General features: G+C 47.4%; 1 protein-coding gene across 1 annotated transcript in view; it reads left to right on the top strand.

Moving 5' to 3' along the window:
• The window catches only part of LOC140404969 (exportin-1-like), a 92,618-nt gene that overhangs the window by 25,931 nt on the left and 45,158 nt on the right, over positions 1-21,529 (top strand). The window contains exons 2-9 of the mRNA XM_072493570.1: positions 8,028-8,153; positions 8,287-8,388; positions 11,239-11,311; positions 11,413-11,468; positions 11,874-11,918; positions 13,893-14,074; positions 15,710-15,758; positions 16,226-16,345. Coding sequence (XP_072349671.1) covers positions 8,034-8,153; positions 8,287-8,388; positions 11,239-11,311; positions 11,413-11,468; positions 11,874-11,918; positions 13,893-14,074; positions 15,710-15,758; positions 16,226-16,345 — 747 coding nt within the window. The 5' untranslated portion in view covers positions 8,028-8,033. The remainder of the gene's footprint in view (positions 1-8,027; positions 8,154-8,286; positions 8,389-11,238; positions 11,312-11,412; positions 11,469-11,873; positions 11,919-13,892; positions 14,075-15,709; positions 15,759-16,225; positions 16,346-21,529) is intronic.

Genomic DNA, 21,529 nt, shown 5'->3' on the forward strand with positions numbered 1-21,529 from the left:
AGAGAGAGACCCTTTCAGAAGCAGATCCAGTACTCTTCTGTTTTACATAGAACATATAGTGCAGAAGGAGGCCATTCGGCCCATCGAGACTGCACCGACCCACTTAAGCCCTCACTTCCACCCTATCCCCGTAACCCAATAACCCCATCTAACCTTTTTGGACACTTAAGGGCAATTTAGCATGGCCAATCCAGCTAATTTAGCATCGCCAATCTTTGGACTGTGGGAGGAAACCGGAGCACCCAGAGGAAACCCACGCAGACACTGGGAGAACGTGCAGACTCCGCACAGACAGTGACCCAGTGGGGAATCGAACCTGGGACCCTGGTGCTGTGAAGCCACAGTGCTATCCACTTGTGCTATCGTTTTGTCGGGCTCAAATCCTATCCGCTGTTCAACATAAAATATTTTAGTGGATGGCAAAGCTATTGGCTCCTCTCGTTAATTGCGTTATCTGTATCCCACTGAGTTCCATGGTCTGCTGAGCTAGGACTAAATACCACTCCCTCATAAACCATCTACACTCCAGGGAATCCGGATGCATGGGAACATCACTCCTCCAAACCATACACCGCCATGACTTGGAACTGTCTCAAAATTCCTGGACTGTGGCTGGATCAAGATCCTGGAGCTCCTCATGCGAACAGCATTGGGTGTGTACCTACACCACATGGACTGCAGCTGTTCAAGGTGGCAGCTCACCACCACCTAAGTGTTCCATCAGTAATTACCTCACTTTTTACATTACCCTAACTACAGCTTTCGTAGACACACCAGGGTTTTAAATAACATTACTGCCACAAATATTAAATATAATGCATACCAAATTCTACATTCATCACGCATCCCTAATTGCCCTGGTGAGCGGCTGCCATGAATTGTGGCAGTCCATGTTGCTCACCCTCATTGCCCTTGAAAAAAAGGTGGTGCTTAGCTCCCACCTTGAACTGCTGCAGTCCATGTGGTGTAGGCACACCCATAGTGCTTTGGAAGGGGAGCCCCAGAATTTTGATCCAGCCACAGTGTGGAAATGTCGAGTTGTTCCAAATCATGGTGTAGGGTTTGGAGGGGTGGTGTTCCCATGCATCTGCTGCTCATGTCCTCCAGGTGGTAGAGGCCTTGGGTTTGGAAGGTGCCGCCGAAGGGGTCTTGGTGAGTTGCTGCAGTGCATCTTACAGATTGTGCATGCTGGTACCACGATGCATCGTTGTCGGAGGGAGCGAGATTTTAAGGTGGCGGATCGGGTGCCATCAAGCGGGTTGCTTTATCCTCGAGGGTGTTGATCTTCTCGGGTGTTGTAGAAGCTACATTCCTCGGGCAAGTGGAGAGTATTCCGTTGCACTCCTGACTTGTCTCTTGTGGACAGGCTATGGTGAGTGGGGAGATGAGTTACTCACTGCCCAATTCCTAGCCTCTGGCCTGCTCTTTGCTCATCTGTTTGGACGTACCGATCTACTTTTAAAAAGAAAAATTCAGGATAAGGCTTCCTGTCACAATAGAGAGATTTTGGCACCCAATATTATACGTTGATTTTGTTTTTGTATTCGCCTCTAGTCAGAGGGGCGAGAATCAAGTTTGCTTGACTGCTTTTTAATCCAGGAAAGAAGACGACAGTGTTGCTCCTGATAACCCAGATTTTTTAAACTTGATCCTGGAACCGCTGTTGGTAACTGCCACATTCGGAGATTGATTAATTGATATTTATTGTCACATGTACCGAAGTACAGTGAAAAGTATTTTTCTGCGGCCAAGGGAACATCCCAGTACGTACATAGTAGACAAAAGAATAATCGAGAGAGTACATTGACAAGTGGTACATCAACAAATAGTGATTGGTTAGAGTGCAGAACAAGGGCCGCCACAAGCAATACATAAGCAAGATCAGTCCGAGGGACAGTCGTTGAGGAGTCTAGTAGCTGTGGGGAAGAAGCTGTTCCTATGTTTGGATGTGCGGGTTTTCAGACTTCTGTATCTTTTGCCTGATGGAAGGGTCTGGAAGAGGCCGACGCCTGTGTGTGAGCCTTCCCGAGGCAGCGGCAGGTGTAGACAGAATCAATGGGAGGGTGGCAAGCTTGTGTGATGCGTTGGGCTGAGTTCACCACACTCTTGCAATTTCTTGCGATCTTGGGCAGAGCAGTTGTCATACCAAGCTGTGATGCAGCCGGATAGGATGCTCTCTCTGGCACATCTGTGGAAGTTTGTGAGAGTCGATGCAGACATGCCAAATTTCTTTAGTTTCCGTAGGAAGTAGAGACGTTGTTGGGCTTTCTTGACTGTTGCATCAATGTGAGTGGACGAGGACAGACTATTGGTGATGGTGACCCCCAGGAACTTAAAGATATCGACCATCTCCACTTCGGAGCCATTGATGTAGATGGGAGTGCTGCGATTCCTGAAGTCGATGATCAGTTCCTTGGTCTTTCCAACATTTAGAGAGAGGTTGTTTTCGGTACATCATGCAACCAAAGTGATCTAGCTCCCTTCTGTAGCCTGATTCATCATCGTGCACAAGGGTAAGTGGGTGAACCATCCCTTGTCTACCTGAACTGTGGAGCCCCCATTTGTGGGGTTGGTTGGTAGATGATCGCTGCTCTGCATTCTGGATCTAGAGCACTGCCGTGACTATTTGTGGTCATTGTTTCTAAAACAAAGAGGCAGGAAAATGCAGCACTTTTTTATTTATTAAGTGGAAGTATAATACAAAAGGAGAGGGTGGAATAACTGAGAACCATTTCAAGTTGCTGTCTCTAGTAGGTGGCTTTACAAAACTCCAAGACACAATTTACAATGACTGGGCTTCTGTGTGCACTTGTCCAAAAATTATTCACATTTTCCAGCTGATTGTAGCATCTAGTTTATCTGCTCCAAATCGGATTTGAGAGGTGGTGGCTACATTTTAATATTACAATAGAATACCATTGTAACTTGCAAATCGAAACACGAGTAATTAATCTAACCCAGATTAAATTTTGTTTTCTTTATGCTCCATTGTTTTTCTTGGCTGTGTCACGTGTTTGCTGTCAACGTGCCAACCTTGATACAGTGGTAGCACTCTTGTTTCTGAGTCAGACGGTTGTGGGCTCAAGTCCCATTCGAAAAATGTTAGCATGTAACCCAAACTGACAATTGAGTGCACTTCTCGATGAATGCTGCACTGTTGGATATTGAAGGAACTGGGGCCTTGCCTGCCCCCCACCCCTCCTCAAATGGATATAAAAGACCCCACACCTCTCTTTCATGGAAGTTCTCTCTGGCGTTCTGTTCAATATTTACTCCTCGACCACCATCATTAAAGCAAGCGATATGATCATTACTCCAGGTGGGTGGGGGCAGTGCTGCTGTTTCTTGACTTGGTGGAAGGAGGATTAGGTGCGCTTGCCCCTGTCCTTGTTGGTCAAGCACAGACGTGATTCCAGATGACCTGCTGGTGGTTTTTCATGTCAGGTTGATTTCCAGTGTGACAAATGTATTATATTACTATTGTTTGGTTCAGGTGAGGGCTAAAAGCCTGGATTAGTGTTCGACTGCTGCAGTCCTGTTTAAAAGAATCGAGGTCTAAACTCTTTTGAATTCAACCGTTTATAATACAATAATCTTTATTGTCACAGGTAGGCTTACATTAACACTGTAATGAAGTTAATGTGAAAAGCCACTAGACACCACACTCCGGAGCCTGTTCGGGTACACAGAGGGAGAATTCAGTATGTCCCGTTCACCTAACAGCACGTCTTTCGGGACTTGTGGGAGGAAACCGGAGCACCCGGAGGAAACCCACGTACGCACGGGGAGAACATGCAGACTCCGCACAGACAGTGACCCAAGCCGGGAATTGAACCTGGGACCCTGGTGCTGTGAAGCAACAGTGCTACCCACTGTGCTACCATGTTGCCCATAAACTAAATTAAACTAAATGAAACAAATTAAGGGATAAATTAAGAGGGGACGCCCTTTAAAGGGGCACTGCCCAAACAAGCACAGAGAAAAGGGAAAGTTAAGAATTCACACCAAAATGTGATTTTAAAAGTCTGCAAAGTACCACAGACCCTGCGGTGCCCACCTGGCATGGAAGTGCCCGTGGGTGCTGCATGCCCCCTTTTCAGGGACACTGGCCACAAATGATGCCACATGGTTTGAAAGGAAGAGAGCCAGCGGTGCAATTAAACACCCGGAAAAACTTGGGGTAATGGAACTTTGTTTTGATTAAGGGTATTCCCTGTGGAATTAATTAGATTTCAGCTTGTTACGGTGATGTCGTTACTGGATGGAGCTAAGGCATCAAGCATTTTGTAGGATAACCTGGTCAGTGCAGATTATACAGCCAGAGTTTCTGCATGAGTCTGACAGGAGTCAGATCTTGTCTTAAAGCAGAGTCAAGAGATCTCCCTTTCTTTCTCAAGGAACATCTCTGTAAAGCAAGTATTCTTGAATTCCTACAGTGGATTGTGAGCTGAGATGTTTTTCCCCCTTTTTTATTTAAGTGGGAATAAAGATGGCAATTAAGGGTATTGCAGTCACGATATTGTGTAGCATTATTTAAGGGATATTATTTAAGGGATAATTATAAGTTATTTTCTAGTGTGATAAAGATTGTAATACTGTGTTAGTAATAAAGTTTGTTTTAACAATATCATATCCCTATTTATTTATGCAATCACTCCCGGAGCGAAGTATCCTTTCCTCACAGTCTTACAAAATTGAAATAAATAATGGAGTTCCTGTCCAGTATTCTAGCTGCTGTTGGGGTCTGGTCTGGGATCGTAATATCAGGGAATCCCCCTTGTCAAGGAGTTTCCTCCCGGCACTCCGGTTTCCTCCCACAGTCCAAAGATGTGCAGGTTAAGTGGATTGGCCGTGCTAAATTGCCCTTTGCTGTCCAAAAAGGTTGGGTGGGGTGACTGGGTTACGGGGATAGGGTGGAGGTGTGGGCTTAGGTAGGGTACTTTTTCCAAGGGCCGGTGCAGACTCGATGGGCCGAATGGCCTCCTTCTGCACTATAAATTCTATGATTCTAAGGAAAAGCAAGACAAATGTGCTTCCCTCCTTCCACCACCCCATCTTCCATACTCGCCAGCATCTAAGGTCAAGTAACTTGTTAAAAATCTTGGCTCTATCTGCCTTAGTAAGCGATGCAGTGTACTCCAGTTGTAAATATAGCATTGCCAAATACAAGTGGTGTTCCTCATACATGCTGATCGGGTGAGGAACTTTTGTTGCTTTCTTAACCGCATAATGTTCCTTGTTCGTGGTATGCTAGTTATATTGTTCAAACGCACAAATGAAGGGCAAATTAAATATTTGGAGCACTTGTAAAGAAAGACTTCTTCCAGGCACCCTCTTCCACAGCTACATTCGCAACGGGGTATCTTTGGAAAGGCAGCATGAGGTGTCCAGCGGTATGCTTGAAGCCCCCTATGACCGTGGAGCCTCCAAAGCAACATTTCTTGATCCCACCAGTTTCCTTTCAGGTTTTGTCATTCATTACAGTGCCCTTTAGACTAGCAGAGCTGTCACTTTAATTTATTTTGTTACTTTCCCCACCGTTTATAAGTATAAAGAGGGTCAGGTGAGCTGAGACACTTGTTGGTAAGTCGAGGGCCGAGGCAAAAGTATAAAGAGAGACTTCTTCCAGCTTGACTGTCTGCCCATTTTCCGTGGCTGCTGTAACCACGTAAAATGGCTGATTCCCGATTAAATTGGTCAAACCCCGATCCAAAATGGCGAACGGCAGAGGCTGATGGGAAAATCAGCCAACAGGACTCAAACGGACGGCTGCAGGTAAAACAGTGTATTCGCCTCTGGGGGAATCCAGACAGATCGATGCTGGCAGCCATTAACATCACAACAATCCAGCCATCTGCATAGTAAACAGCCATCCCCGGGAACAATTGCTACACATTAGCAACATAAAGCTACTCCAGACCTCTCGGCACCAAGAGAGGCTAACACAAAGAAAGGTGGGCAACCACCCCCCGATCAAGGAATCGCCCCATTATTGGAGCATATCGAACCGAGTGATTGGGACCAAGTCCAATCACTTGGAACCAGGGTCAAGGTCCGCCCCGAGAGGCGGGAAGCCCCTAGGAACTATAGAATTAGGGGCCAAGTTCAGATCGACCCTTCTCTTCCTGCTCGCAACCTTTGCAAGAACCTTCGTCAAACAAAAGGTAAGTTTGACTCCAGCGATCGCTACCCGATAGACGCTCCTAACCATCGACCTTTATCAGCCTTTGAATCCCACGGGCTCAGGACCAATTCGGAAAAACCATTCGTTTCCCTGACCTGGTGGGCCATTCCCAAAGTTAAGTATTGGCCTGTTAGTTGTAGGTATTAGTCTAGAAGTAGCATTATTGTATAAGTATTAATTGCTGTCTATAATAAATGACCGTTGATTTAATTCTTACTAAGCGGTGTGCTGCATTATTAATCATCACTTGAACTTGAACCACGTGGCGGTATCAGAAAGATACCTGGCGACTCGTGAGCAAAGGTGAGAGAATTAGAGCTAATAAAACTAAGGCAGATAAGAGCAACGCTGCCTTCACGGCTGGTTGTCCTTGGACAGAGAGCATGTAGTGGCTACTGTCACGCTTGAATTGAAGCCTTCTGTGACAATTGGGCACTGCAGGGGTTGCGATGCTTCCTCAACCCAGAAAATAACATTTTAAACTTGTTTATTTTAAAAAAATTATTGTTGATGTGCCCAACAATAGGGCCAGTCGGCTGCTCAATTAGATAATTTATGAATGGTTACTTTACTGGCAGGATCAATGGAGGAACCCTCCCAAACGTGGAACACTTCCCTAGCTGGGGAGCCACCTGACATCGGAGCAGAGATCTAACATTGTATCTAATCCATGAGCGCACCCTTCAGATGCCCAAGGACAAGAGTCTTTGACAACCATGACATTGTGCTGACACCAATGTCCTCGTGTTCAAGGCGGTCATCTTCTGTACGGCTCAGAAACCTGGACTGCTTGCGGAACCCACCTCCAGGCCCTGGAGAGGAACCATCAATGTTGTCTGAGACGGATTCTCTGCATCAACTGGGAGGGTGGGCATATTAACATTAGCGTTCCTGAAGGAATCAGTTGCACCGGCATCAAAGCCATGATAATCTGAAACCAACTCTGCTGGCCCGACCACGAAAGAGTCCCAACTGCCAAAGCAAATCATCTTCCCTCAGCTCAAGGAAGGCTCCCAAACAAGAGTAGGACAAAGGAAGTGCTTCAAAGACACCCTGGAGGCTTGCCTGAAGAAATACAACAAAGATGTCAAAGGGAGACCCTTTCTCAGAAGAGACCTACTTGGAGGAACCTCTTGACTTAAAGGGACTCAATTCTTTGCGGGCACCCGACGAGACCTGGAACAGGAGCCTGGGAAAGAAATACCAACTATCTCTAGTGCAAGGACCGATCCCACCTTCCAGAAACACCTGCTCAAGTGTGCTGTTGAAGATGTGGTCCTCGGATCAGGCTCACCAGCCATGCAAGGACACCCCGAACCCATGACCAATGATCTGGAGTTTCTTAGGTGGACATTCGTTAGCGAGTGATCATCGAAGAAGGAACTCATTGGCTGTTTAATTAGATAATTTGTTAATGGTTACTTTACTGGCGGACTCAAAAGAGAATGCTGCAACATTGAATGGATTAGTAAAAATCAGACACATGTAATGCTTCCTTGTGAACAAATAAATCTATTATCAAGAAAATTATTACTATGACCTCTCCTTGTATAGTTTCATTCTTCAACTGGCTTGGGATCGGAATACCCCTCATGGAGGCTGCTCTCTTCTGTCTAAACCTAAGCCTGTAGAGCAGAAAAAGAAGAGAAATGCAATTTTATAATGTCTTGGATTCCCAAAGTCAATGAAGTACTTCTGAGGTGTAGTGATGTTGTACATTACCTGAAATAAGAGGGGTTGAAATTGGGTAATGGTGGGACAGCAAGGAAAAGGAGAAATAGTGTCTTAGTTGGGCAGCTTTGCACTGTTGTCTGACCGGTTTCTTTTAACTTTTATTTTGCAGGACCCCATGCCAACAATTATGACAACCGACCATCCTGCACGTCAGCTTCTGGACTTCAATCAGAAGCTCGACATTAATCTGCTGGATAATGTTGTAAATTGCTTGTATCATGGAGAGGGCCCACAGGTAAGAGTAACCACACCCTTGGGTGACCAGAGTGGTGATCTTTCTCTTGGCACTTGACTTTGGCTTCAAAGACATAAATGTACTCTCCTAAATTCTGTGCTTTTCTGTTTACCCCCCCCCCCCCCCCCCCCAGCAACGAATGGCACAAGAAATATTAACTCATTTAAAAGAGCATCCAGATGCTTGGACCAGGGTAGATACCATTCTAGAATTTTCCCAGAACATGAATACGAAGGTAAGTAAGAAAGTGCAAACTGTATTGGCTACAAAACCTCCCAAAGGGAAAGCAAAAGATACCCTGTTAACTTTTTTTTGGGGGGGGAGGGGGAAAAATAGCTCAACGCCTCGCTGCTTTTGCAAGTGGCGACTTTTGAAGGATGCGAGCGGGAATGCTGAGGTGAACTGCTAAACAGCAGCAAAAAGAGGGGTTGCAAAAACGGCCAACAGATGCAGCAGATTGCTTGATAAATCCTTGCACTGTTGCCCAGTTATGTTGTGACTGTTGGTTTAAAAAGCTCTATTACAGTTTCCAGCAGTAACGCTTCAACCATATATTTCCATTGGAATATTTAGGGGGTACGGATCTTCAATTTAGGAACGGCAGGGGGCCAAAGACTGTTCTGTCACTTCAGTAAGATTATGGCTGAACTCAAATGTTTGAACTCCTTCCACCCAAGGTTATTTCTCCCCCCCCCCCCCCTCCCTTTGTTCTGAGCTCCCGACCAAGGGGAATTTTTCCCCGCCGGATGCTGGAAATCCCAAAACCAAAAATGCTGGAAATACTCAGCATATCAGGCAGCAATTGTGAAGAGAGAGATGTAGTCAATATTTCATATTGATTACTGTTCAATAGAAAGATTTTTTTAAAAAATGGGAGCGAGACCCATGCAGACACGGGGAGAAAGTGCAAACTACACACGGACGGTGAACCGGGGCGGGGATCGAACCCGGGTCCTCGGTGCCATGAGGCAGCAGTGCACCACTGCCCCGTGTAGATTGAATTTTTTTAAGTCGGAAGAGGGGAGGGCTGGGAATAACAAAAAAGGGAAACTCTTGTGACCAGGTGGAGGGCAGTGGAGATTAAGCAAAAGTTAAAGAGAGTGATGATGGGGACAGTAAACCAAGGTTGCGTCCACATGAGGGGTGCGTGAAGGGCTATTTAGCAGTTATCCGAATGCAACGTGAAAGGACCTTTTTTCTTTTTAAAAAAAAAAAAAGAAACAGGCTATCAAAACAAAAAAAACAGCAGACTGAAAAAGATGGAGGCAGAGGCTCTGATCTAAAGTTGTTGATCTCTGAGCCTAGAAGACCTTACAGATGAACGGTGTTGATTGAGCTATCAAACCCTTCAATGCTGCAGTGCGATCGTCCCCGACTCTGGTATACTCAGGGAATTTTGGTATACTCGGGGAATGCCAACCCAGTATCTGCCACCTCGCGCTCTCTTGGATTTCAGCTAAAGCTGAAGAGTAGCCCGATGGATGATTTTATCGCATCTCTCTCTCTCTGGGATCACTTGTCCAGCACTTTGATAAACAGAGTGCCAATGCCAAGAGTCTAAAGGTGGCTAAGGAATGGGCTGCCTTGTAAGATGGCGAGCATCTGTCCTCTTTAACTTGTAAAACATTTTTAACTTGTAAATATTTAAGTTTACAATTGTATTTTAACTTAACCTTTCACCCCCTTGCTTATCAAGATACCGGGGGTGGGGGTGGGGATGTGGGTTGCTGTTACGAATTAGGAGTAGGTCACTGATCGCCAAATCACGGCTGATCTCATTGTATGCTTGTAACATGGCTGTCGGCATGGACAACTAATGCTGGGATGTCTTTGTGAAAGTTCTTGCCCAAACAGCTTGGAATAGTAGAGATAAGTCGGGAAGGAAGAGAGGAGAAATGTGACCTTGTCTTGCCTCGGCTGTTGATACACTGTAGTAATTTAGTTGGTGTGTTAAAAGCTTAACTGAGGAATTCCCCTCCAGCCACCCTTCTTTGATCACCTTCTGAATGATCGTAATTCTATCTCCCCACCAGTGGCAGCATTGATCTGATGCTACCACTTGGCGCATGATCTGTTCGGGGATAGCTATTCAGGTTGACCTGCATTTTGTTGGGGGGTAGGTGGGTTGTGGATCAAAAGTGAGGCCGGTAGTTTTTGCGTGGGATGTGGGCAGCGCTGGGCTGGGCCAGCATTTGTTGCCCATCCCTAATTGCCCTTGAACTGAGTGGCTGGCTCAGCCATTTCCGAGGGCATTTGAGTCAACCACATTGATGTAGGCCTGGAGTCACATGTAAAGATGCAGATTTAGACCATAAGATGTAAGAGCAGAAGAAGGCCTTTTGGTTCATTGGGTCTGCTCCGCTGTTCAGTGAGATCATGTCTGATCTGATATAATTCTCAACTCCACTTTCCCACCTTACCCTCATAACCCTTGATTCCCTTACCGATTTATCTGTCAATGTCGGCCTTGAACATAACGACCCAGCCTCTAATGTAAAGTATACCACAGATTCACTACCTTCTGAGAGAAGAAATTCCTCCTGCTCTCTGTCTTAACTGGGCAACCCTATAATCTTTGATTATGCCCCTCTGGTCCTGGACTCTCCCACAAGAGGAACCATCAAGAGGGCAGCATGGTAGCACAAGTGGATAGCACTGTGGCTTCACAGCGCCAGGGTCCCAGGTTCGATTCCCCGCTGGGTCACTATGCGAAGTCTGCATGTTCTCCCTGTGCCTGCGTGGGTTTCCTCCGGGTGCTCCGGTTACCTCCCCCAGTCCAAAGACGTGCAGGTTAGGTGGATTGGCCATGATAAATTGCCCTTAAAGTGTCCAAAAAAAGGTTAGGAGGGGTTATTGGGTTACGGGGATGGGGTGGAAGTGAGGGGTTGGTTGGGTCGGTGTGCGGTGTGGACTCGATGGGCCAAATGGCCTCCTTCTGCACTGTGTTTTCTATGTTCTATGATCCTCCCCGCATTCCCCCTGAGAATCCTATATGCCTCAATAAGGTCACCTCTCATTCTTCTATTCATTTCCTTCCCTAAAAGACATTTAAAGTGACACTGATGGTTTAAAATCTCTTTCTCAGTACTACGCCTTGCAGATACTAGAAAATGTGATCAAAACCCGTTGGAAAATACTTCCAAGAAACCAATGTGAAGGTGAGTTGTGCCGTTTTCCTATTATTTTCCAGGAATTTTTTTTTAAGTTTAAAAAAAGCCACTCTTCAATATTTCCCACCTTTTTTTTTTTTTTGTTTCAGGAATAAAAAAATATGTTGTTGGTTTAATCATTAAAACATCTTCAGAGACCTTGGAGGTAAAGTAAATATTATTTCCCATTTCTTGTATTATGTCAGTGTGCTATTTTTGCTAATTCCTTCTTAAATCTCGAATCTTGGATTTTTCCCCGGTTCCCCATCACTCCCATCTGATCCTTGCCGTTTCCATTGCTTTCACGATATGGTTACCAAGTGCTGAGCACACGGCAGGCTTTAGAACCATGGGTACACAAAAATCTTAACTGGATCCTTTCCTTGTCTGTCATTCACATCCATGTTTGGGGCAAGAGCTCTTGTTACTCTGGCTCAGAATGGAAGTAATTTTGCCGCTATATTTTTTTTTTACTGGGATGTATGTTTAAATTAAAAATGAGTACGGAGGCCAGATAGGCTTCTTTGCAGGCAATATCTAACACGTTTCTACCTTTTCTTTATTTTTCTAGAAAGATAAAGTTTATCTTGGAAAACTGAATATGATTCTTGTCCAGGTTGGTAAAGTGTTATATTGCAAACTACAGTGTGCAGGTTTGGTGGATCTTGCGTTGACGCTTTGGGGGAGATTGGGTTGAGATGTTGCTGTGGTATGTTTAACTTCAGGACAGGGCTGCCTGGTTTCTGCTTTGTCCCTCCTGGGTGATGCCCCTGGGACTGAGCAGGGTCAGTTTTGACCAGAGCAGGGTCAGTTTTGACCAGCTGCCTTAATGTGAGCAAATAGTGCGGTGTGGATACTTCATGAATCTGCATTCTCTTGTTTGGGGTTTGGGGGACAGGTTTGGCTTCTATTAACGTTCGGCCTCGCTAATTGTTGCCTACCTGTGGATGAAGAGATTGCCATCTCTCCCTACATCCAGGGTGCCACAACGAAACTCTGCTGGTATCATAAATATAAAAATCTGTGAGTATGCTCTCCAATTAATTGGTCATGGCACTCTTCAATGTGAGAAGGAGCCATAACCAAATATCCATATTTTTGGCCTGTGTTGAATTTGATTGGTATCTGTTGGCTTTGGTGATGATGCTACAATTTACCTGTATGAGGTCTAAACACCTGGAGATCTCCCTCCTCATGGCTGTACAATGCGCTTCGCTTCTGGAATGTTCATCTGTACTTGAACATGACGCCCTTCATACAGCCATGAAGAATGGCTACATGGACAACATGCTGTGGGAGCAACTCCCCCTGGGGAGTTGGACTCCCAACACAGTCCTCTGGAGTTGAAGGGAGAATATTGGAAAGTGTGAAGGGAGAATATTGGAAAGTGTAAGTGTCCTTCCTGTTTATTTCCTTGGTTCCCATTTTACTCTATTATTTTTGGTACATGGATCCATAATCAGGATGTGCCTTTTGAGCATGAGGTTCAAAGTTGATGCAAAGTGGGGCTGGAATTGACTGCATGCTAGCCCAGGGTGTCGTGATACAATGTCACTCAGCTTGCATAAGCATTGAGATACCATACTGATCTGAATGTACTTGTGCTAAATTTATACCGGAGATTTCAAAAGATAATTCTGTAAATGTTGGCATCCTTTTAATGCCGCATGATGGTTTCCATCACATCAGGTCCAAGTTTGGATTACATGTGTATGAGCTTAAACACGGGAGCTGTGCTCATCCAAGCTCCGACCTGCAATTTGTCACCGGGGTCCGCTTCAGACGGCCTGCAGTTGCGCAGCCACTTCTACTGGTCCACATGAGGCCGCCCCACCTGTCTGCCTCGAGTGGCCCTCTTGAGTAGGCTGGACCATGGGACATGAAAATTAAAATGGGCATGTGCTTGTTTTTTCATGTTCTGGGGTGGGGATGGTGTTGTGGGCCAGACTTACAGAGCGCCATAGCAAGAGCCTACACCCCATCAAACACCACAGGTGATACAAGTGGAATTCATGTAGTCGGCACAGCAAATGCATTGCCACATCTTTGGGTTGTTGTGGGGTTGAGACCCACGCAGTCACGGGGAGAATGTGCAAACTCCACGCGGACAGTGACCCGGGGCCGGGGTCTAACTTGGTGCCGTGAGGTGGCAGTGCTAACCACTGTGCCACCGTGCTGCCATCGCCACCTGACTTCTGTTTTTGCCAGATGTAAGCTGGTGAAAGTGACGAATGGATAGCCGGCACGCTGACGCAGTGGTTAGCACTGCTGCATCACGGCGCTGAGGACCCAGGTTTGATCCTGGCCCTGGGTCACTGTCCGTGTGGAGTCTGCACATTCTCCCAGTGTCTGAGTGGATCTCGCCCCCCCACAACCCAAAGATGTGCAGGTTTAGGTGGATTGGCCACGCTAAATTGCCCCTTAATGGGGGGAAAAAAAAAAGAATTGGGTGCATTAAATTTATTTTTAAAAAGTGATAATGGATAAATAGAATATGGAATTCCCCGGAAATATCACTGGGCGGTAAGGAATGTGGAATTTCTTTTGGGATTTTAGTTAACCTAATTCCATTTTTCTTTAAAAATTGCAGATACTTAAACATGAATGGCCCAAAAACTGGCCCACGTTCATAAGTGATATAGTAGGAGCAAGCAAAACCAGTGAATCTCTGTGCCAGAACAACATGGTCATTTTAAAACTGCTCAGCGAAGAGGTGTTTGATTTCTCCAGCGGGCAGATGACGCAGGTGAAAGCCAAGCATTTGAAAGACAGGTTCGTCAAATATTCCCCTTCCCCAAGATTTCTCTCTCTCTCTCTCTCTCTCTCTCTCTCTCTCTCTCTCTCTCTCTCTCTCTCTCTCTCTCTCTTCCCCCCCCCCCCCCCCCCCCCCCCAAGCTGAAAGCGGCTGCTCGGGTTGGGAGGCTGGTCCCCTGCCAGCTTCCTGCATCTTTCCTCATGCGATCAGTCGTTGTTGCTCTGCTGCAGGCTTTCTTGACTATGGGTGGAAACATATCCAGGACTAGCGATCTGGCCTGGCCATAGTTGAGCAGGATTTATACCCTGCCTGAAAGGGTGATGGAAGCAGATACCGTAGTTGACATTTGAAAGGCAATTAATTATGTACTTGGAGGACAAATGTGCAACCCCCTGCTTGAATAAAAAGCAGTGGGGCTAATTAGACAACTTTCAAAATACCAGTTATGGAGGGATTGTCTTGTGAGGAAAGGTTGAAGAGGGTTCGGGTTTGTATCCAATGGAGTTTAGAAGAGTAAGAGGTGACTTGATCAAAGCCTATTAAGGTCCTGAGGGGTATTGACGGAGTGGATGTGGTGAGGATGTTTCCTCTTGTGGGAGATTTGAGAACTAGGGGGTCACTGTTTAAAAATAAGGGGTCGCCCACTTTAAGACTTGAGATGACGAGAAATGTCTTCTCTCGAGGGTGGTGAACTCTCTTCCTCCAGTATTGTCCAATAAAAGCAAAATACTGCGGATGCTGGAAATCCGAGACAAAAACATATAATGGTGGAGCAGGTCTGGCAGCATCTGTGGAGAGGGAAACACAGTTAACATTTCGAGCCCGTATGACCCTTTGACAGAACTGATGAGGGATAGAAATGTGATCAATTAGATAGTTGGAGGGGCAGAATGGAATGTCAGTGACGGGTTGGAGCTAAGGAGAAATTGACAAAGATGTCATGGACTTGAGACGAAGTGGCTGTTACTGGTGCCAATAGGAACTGAAGAATGTTATTAGTGCAAAGGTCGGGTAGCAAAATGTGTTGCGAGAAGATCAGAGGTCCGTGCTCGAGTGAGAACAAATTGAATGGCGAGAGACAGTAGTGGCCCTGTGGGGGAGGGATGGGGTTTTGTTGAGACTGGCCAGGGAAACTGAACAGGTCTGTCTCCCTGTCTAACGATGGGCCAGCATAAATCTGTATGTGTATGGATAGTTGCAGTTGGAGGTCCCGAGACCAGCAATTGGGAATGTGAACTTTGGGTGTGCTTTAGTTCGGGTTCATCCCTCTGGACTTGGAGTGCCTGTGCCTGGGTTTTGCCAATTAATGGAGTAAAGTCTTGTCTCCCCCGTACCACCAGAATCGGTAAGCAAAACCATGGTCGGGATTTACCCGCCATGTGTTTCATGGCGGTGGGAGGTGGCCCGCTGTTAACCGATGGTGGGAACTTCTGGCCCTGCCATTTTCAACGGGGCTACCTGTTGAATGCACCCCTCTCTGCCGGGAAACCCGCGGCAGTGATGCGCCATTGGTGGGAGCGAAGATCCCAACGGCGTGAGCTGCTGGATAGTCCCTACCCTGCTTTCTAACTTTGTTTGACAGCGCCTGTTTTTTTGTTTTTTGAAGAGCTTTGTCATCGTCTTTCTTATATTTCATTTTTGTCTTCCCACAGTATGTGCAATGAATTCTCGCAGATATTTCAGCTCTGTCAGTTTGTGATGGTGAGTAAATATTACTGGATCAAGTAAAGTGGAAAGTAGCCATTCATCAGACCCACCCGACTTGAAACTTCAAATCTTCCTTCCTTCACTTTCAGGTCATCTGCCCATTTTCTATCTGTTTCTCTTTAAATTGAGATTTCTAACATCTTGTATGTAGTAGAAGGGTCTAGTACATAAAGGGTTAATATGGGACTGAGTCCTGCCCGTAGTGATGTAAGAAGACACCTGACCCAGGGTCAGCCTGGAGATGGCCACAGTTAGGTTGAGACCTAGAACCTGTGGTCAGTTTCCCATCTACCCATCTACTGTAAACCTGTACTAGTTAAAGTTGTTGATAAAGCCTTTCTGTTAACATATTCCAGACTGGAAGCCTACTTCATGATGTCTAAAGCCAGATTCTTTCGCTGTATTTATTTTCTCTGTGCAATCCCGTGTCATAATACTTTATATATTTTAAATACTTGCAGGAGAACTCCCAGAATGCCCCCTTAGTCCACGCAACACTGGAGACATTGCTGCGGTTTCTGAATTGGATCCCTTTAGGTTACATCTTTGAAACTAAACTAATCTCCAGTTTGGTGTACAAGGTGAGATTTGTTGATTGCTTTGCCTGTCCAAGTGCCCATGATATAACCAGATATCCTGTTTTCTTTTTTAAAAAAATATGTTTTATTGAAATTTTTTTCCCAAACAACAATTTTTCCCCTCTTACAAAGCAAACGCAACAATAACAATACAGAAATTTTTAACAATACACAAGTAACAAAACCCCTTTATCTTTGACCTAAACTAAACTAACCCCCCCCCCCCTCCTTCCCCCTGGGTTGCTGCTGCTGGTCATCTGTCTTCCCTCTAACGTTCCCCTAGGTAGTTGAGGAACGATTGCCACCGCCTGGTGAACCCTTGAGCCAATCCTCTCAGGACAAACTTTATCTGCTCCAGTTTAATGAACCCCGCCATATCATTTACCCAGGCCTCCAGTCCGGGGGGTTTCGCCTCCTTCCACATGAGTAGGATCCTGCGCGGGGCTACTAGGGACGCAAAGGCCACAACGTCGGCCTCTTTCGCCTCCTGCACTCCCGGCTCTTCCGCAACTCCAAATAGAGCTAACCCCCAGCCTGGTTTGACCCGGGCCTTCACCACCCGCGAAATCACTCCCGTCACTCCCTTCCAATACCCTTCTGCTCCAGTTTAATGAACCCCGCCATATCATTTACCCAGGCCTCCAGTCCGGGGGGTTTCGCCTCCTTCCACATGAGTAGGATCCTGCGCGGGGCTACTAGGGACGCAAAGGCCACAACGTCGGCCTCTTTCGCCTCCTGCACTCCCGGCTCTTCCGCAACTCCAAATAGAGCTAACCCCCAGCCTGGTTTGACCCGGGCCTTCACCACCCGCGAAATCACTCCCGTCACTCCCTTCCAATACCCTTCCAGTGCCGGGCACGCCCAAAACATATGTGCGTGGTTTGCCGGGCTCCCGCCACACCTCCCACATTTGTCCTCCACTCCAAAGAACCTGCTCAATCTTGCTCCCGTTATGTGTGCTCTATGTAGCACCTTAAATTGAATCAGGCTAAACCTGGCGCATGAGGAAGAGGAATTTACCCTGCTTAGGGCATCAGCCCACATACCCTCCTCTATCTCCTCCCCTAGTTCTTCTTCCCACTTTCCTTTTTAGTTCGCCCACCGACTCCTCCCCCTCTTCCCTCATCTCTCGGTAAATCTCTGCCACCTTGCCCTCTCCGACCCACACCCCTGAAAGCACCCTGTCCTGTATCCCCTGTGTCGGGAGCAACGGAAATTCCCTCACCTGTTGTCTAGTAAACGCCCTCACCTGCATATATCTCAAGAAATTTCCCCGGGGCAACTTATACTTTTCCTCCAATGCTCCCAAGCTCGCAAAAGTCCCATCTATAAATAAATCTCCCACCCTCCTAATTCCCAACTGGTACCAGCTCTGAAATCCTCCATCCATTCTTCCTGGGGCGAACCTATGGTTGTTCCTGATTGGGGACCCCACCAGGGCTCCCCGCACCCCTCTCTGTCGCCTCCACTGTCCCCAGATATTCAATGTTGCCGCCACCACCGGGTTTGTGGTAAACTTTTTAGGTGAGATCGGTAGCGGCGCCGTCACCAGCGCCTCTAAACTCGTCCCTTTACAGGACTTTCTCTCCAGTCTTTTCCACGCCGCTCCCTCACCCTCCATCATCCATTTACGTATCATTGCCACATTGGCGGCCCAATAGTAATCGCCCAAGTTCGGTAGTGCCAATCCTCCTCTGTCCCTACTACGCTGAAGGAACTCCCCCCTTACTCTCGGAACTTTCCCTGCCCACACGAAGCTCGTGATGCTCCTGTCTATTTTATTAAAAAAGGTCTTGGTGATTAGTATAGGGAGACATTGAAATACAAATAAGAACCTCGGGAGGACCATCATCTTAATTGCTTGCACCCTGCCCGCCAGCGATAGAGGCTGCATGTCCCACCTCTTGAAGTCCTCCTCCATTTGTTCTACCAACCGTGTCAGATTAAGTCTGTGCAAGGTTCCCCAGCTCCTAGAGATCTGAATCCCCAGGTATCTGAAGTTTCTTTCCACTTTCCTTAGAGGCAAGCCTTCTACCTCTCTACTCTGGTCCCCTGGATGTATCACAAATAATTCACTCTTCCCCATGTTTAGCCTATACCCCGAGAAATCCCCGAACCCCCTCAAAATTCGCATAACCTCTATCATCCCCCCCGCTGGGTCCGACACGTATAACAATAGGTCATCCGCGTATAACGAGACTCGGTGTTCTTCTCCCTCTTTAATCACCCCTCTCCATTTCCTGGAGTCTCTCAACGCCATGGCCAGAGGTTCAATTGCCAACGCGAACAACAATGGAGACAGCGGGCATCCCTGTCTTGTTCCCCTATATAGTCGGAAATACTCCGATCTATGTCGACCTGTAACTACGCTTGCCGTTGGAGCCCCATAAAGAAATCTAACCCAGCTAATAAACCCGTTCCCAAACCCAAACCTCCTTAACACTTCCCATAAATACTCCCACTCCACCCTATCAAATGCCTTCTCTGCGTCCATTGCCGCCACTATCTCTGCCTCCCCCTCCACTGGGGGCATCATTATCACCCCTAATAGTCGTTGCATGTTAACATTCAGTTGTCTCCCTTTTACGAACCCTGTCTGGTCTTCGTGCACCACCCCCGGGACACAGTCCTCTATCCTCGATGCCAGTACCTTTGCCAACAATTTGGCGTCCACGTTCAATAATGAAATGGGTCTATAGGATCCGCACTGCAACGGATCTTTATCCCTCTTCAAAATTAACGATATCGTCGCCTCCGACATCGTCGGGGGTAGTGTCCCCCCTTTCCTGGCCTCATTGAACGCCCTCACCATCAACGGGGCCAACAAGTCCACATATTTTCTGTAATACTCCACCGGGAACTCGTCTGGTCCTGGGGCCTTCCCTGCTTGCATGCTTCCCAGTCCCTTAATAACCTCGTCCATCCCAACCGGTGCCCCCAGGCCTACCACCCCCCGCTCCTCCACTTTCGGGAACATCAATTGGTCCAGGAACTGCCGCATCCCCTCCTCTCCCTCTGGGGGTTGAGACCTATACAGTTCCTCATAGAAGGTCTTGAACACCTCATTTATCTTTCCTGCCCTTGGCACCGTGTCTCCCCTTTCGTCTCTAATTCCTCCTATCTCCCTCGCTGCTGCCCTCTTTCGCAATTGATGAGCCAACAGGCGACTAGCCTTTTCCCCATATTCATACCTCCTCCCCTGTGCCTTCCTCCACAGTACCTCCGCCTTTCTGGTGGTCAGAAGGTCAAATTCCGTCTGGAGTCGTCTCCTCTCCCTGTACAATTCCTCCTCCGGGGTCTCTGCAAATTCCCTATCCACCCTTAAAATCTCCCCCAGTAATCTTTCCCTTTCCTTGGCCTCTGTTTTCCTTTTGTGGGCCCCAATGGAGATCAGCTCTCCTCTGACCACCGCTTTTAGTGCTTCCCATACCACTCCCACAGGGACCTCGCCGTCGTCATTGACCTCCAGGTATCTCTCAATACACCCCTGCACTTTTGCACACACTCCCTCATCCGCCATCAGTCCCACATCTAATCGCCAGAGTGTTCTCTGCTCCCTTTCCTCTCCTAATTCCAGGTCCACCCAATGTGGGGCATGATCCGAAACCGCTATGGCTGAGTACTCAGCTTCTTCCACCCTAGAGATCAACGACCTTCCCAAAACAAAAAAATCTATCCGGGAGTACACTTTATGGACATGAGAGAAGAAGGAAAACTCCCTAGCCCTAGGTCTAAGAAATCGCCATGGATCCACTCCCCACATTTGGTCCATAAACCCCTTAAGTACTTTGGCCGCTGCCGGCCTTCTTCCGGTCCTCGAGCTGGATCTGTCTAGCCCCGGGTCCAGCACCGTATTAAAGTCCCCTCCTAAAATCAAGTTTCCTACCTCCAGGTCCGGTATACGCCCCAGCATCCGTCTCATAAATCCCGCATCGTCCCAGTTTGGGGCATACACATTAACCAACACGACCTCCATTCCCTCCAGCCTGCCACTCACCATTACATATCTACCTCCGCTATCTGCTACGATGTTCTTTGCTTCAAATGCTACCCGTTTCCCCACCAAAATGGCCACCCCTCTATTCTTTGCGTCCAGTCCTGAGTGGAACACCTGTCCCACCCATCCTTTCCTTAGCCTAACTTGGTCCGCCACCTTTAGGTGCGTCTCTTGGAGCATAACCACGTCTGCCCTTAGTCCTTTCAAATGCGCGAGCACTCGGGCCCTTTTTATCGGTCCGTTCAGGCCTCTCACGTTCCACGTGATCAGCCTCACTAGGGGGCTACATGCCCCCCTCCCGTGTCGACTAGCCATTACCTTCTCTAGCTAGGCCAGTCCCATATCCCGCCTCCGCGCTCCCGCTCGCTCCCCCAGCGTTGCACACCATCCCTGCCCACCCACTCTTTAGCCATTTCCTTTTGGATTTCCGCAGCAGCAACCCACATTTCCCCAATGTCTCCCCCCTTCCCAATTTACTTCTCAATTAACTTCAACCATAACATTAACAATAACATTTCCTGCAGCATCAGTCCCTCAGTTCCGATCCAATTTCTCTTATTTGATGAAGGTCCATGCTTCCTCCGCCGTCTCGAAATAATGGTGTCTCTCCTGATACGTGACCCATAGTCTTGCCGGCTGCAGCATCCGAACTTCACCTTCCTTTTATGCAACACCTCTTTGGCTCGGTTGAAGCTCGCCCTCCTTCTCACCACCTCCGCACTCCAATCCTGGTATACCCTTACGATTGCATTCTCCCATCTGCTACTCCGCACCTTTTTAGCCCATCTCAGGACCTCTTCTCTATCCTTAAGGCGGTAAAATCGCACGATTATCGCCCTGGGTGGTTCTCCCGCTTTTGGTCTTCTCGCCGGATTCCGATTTGCCCACTCCACCTCCAAGGGGCCCGTAGGGGCCTCAGCACCCATCAGTGAGCTCAGCATCGTACTTGCGTACGCTCCACAGTCCACTCCTTCCACACCCTCAGGGAGACCCAGTATCCGAAGGTTCTTCCTTCGCGCTCCATTTTCTAGGGCTTCGATCCTTTCAGTACACTTTTTATGAAGTGCCTCGTGCGTCTGTGTCTTAACCGCCAGGCCCAGGATCTCGTCCTCAATATCTGTCACCTTCTGCTCCACCACGCGGAGCTCTGTCTCCTGGGTCTTTAATGTCTCCTTGAGCCCCTCAATTGC

Source organism: Scyliorhinus torazame, chromosome 2 (genome assembly GCF_047496885.1).
Source record: "Scyliorhinus torazame isolate Kashiwa2021f chromosome 2, sScyTor2.1, whole genome shotgun sequence".
In the NCBI taxonomy this organism is placed as follows: Eukaryota; Metazoa; Chordata; class Chondrichthyes; order Carcharhiniformes; family Scyliorhinidae; genus Scyliorhinus; species Scyliorhinus torazame.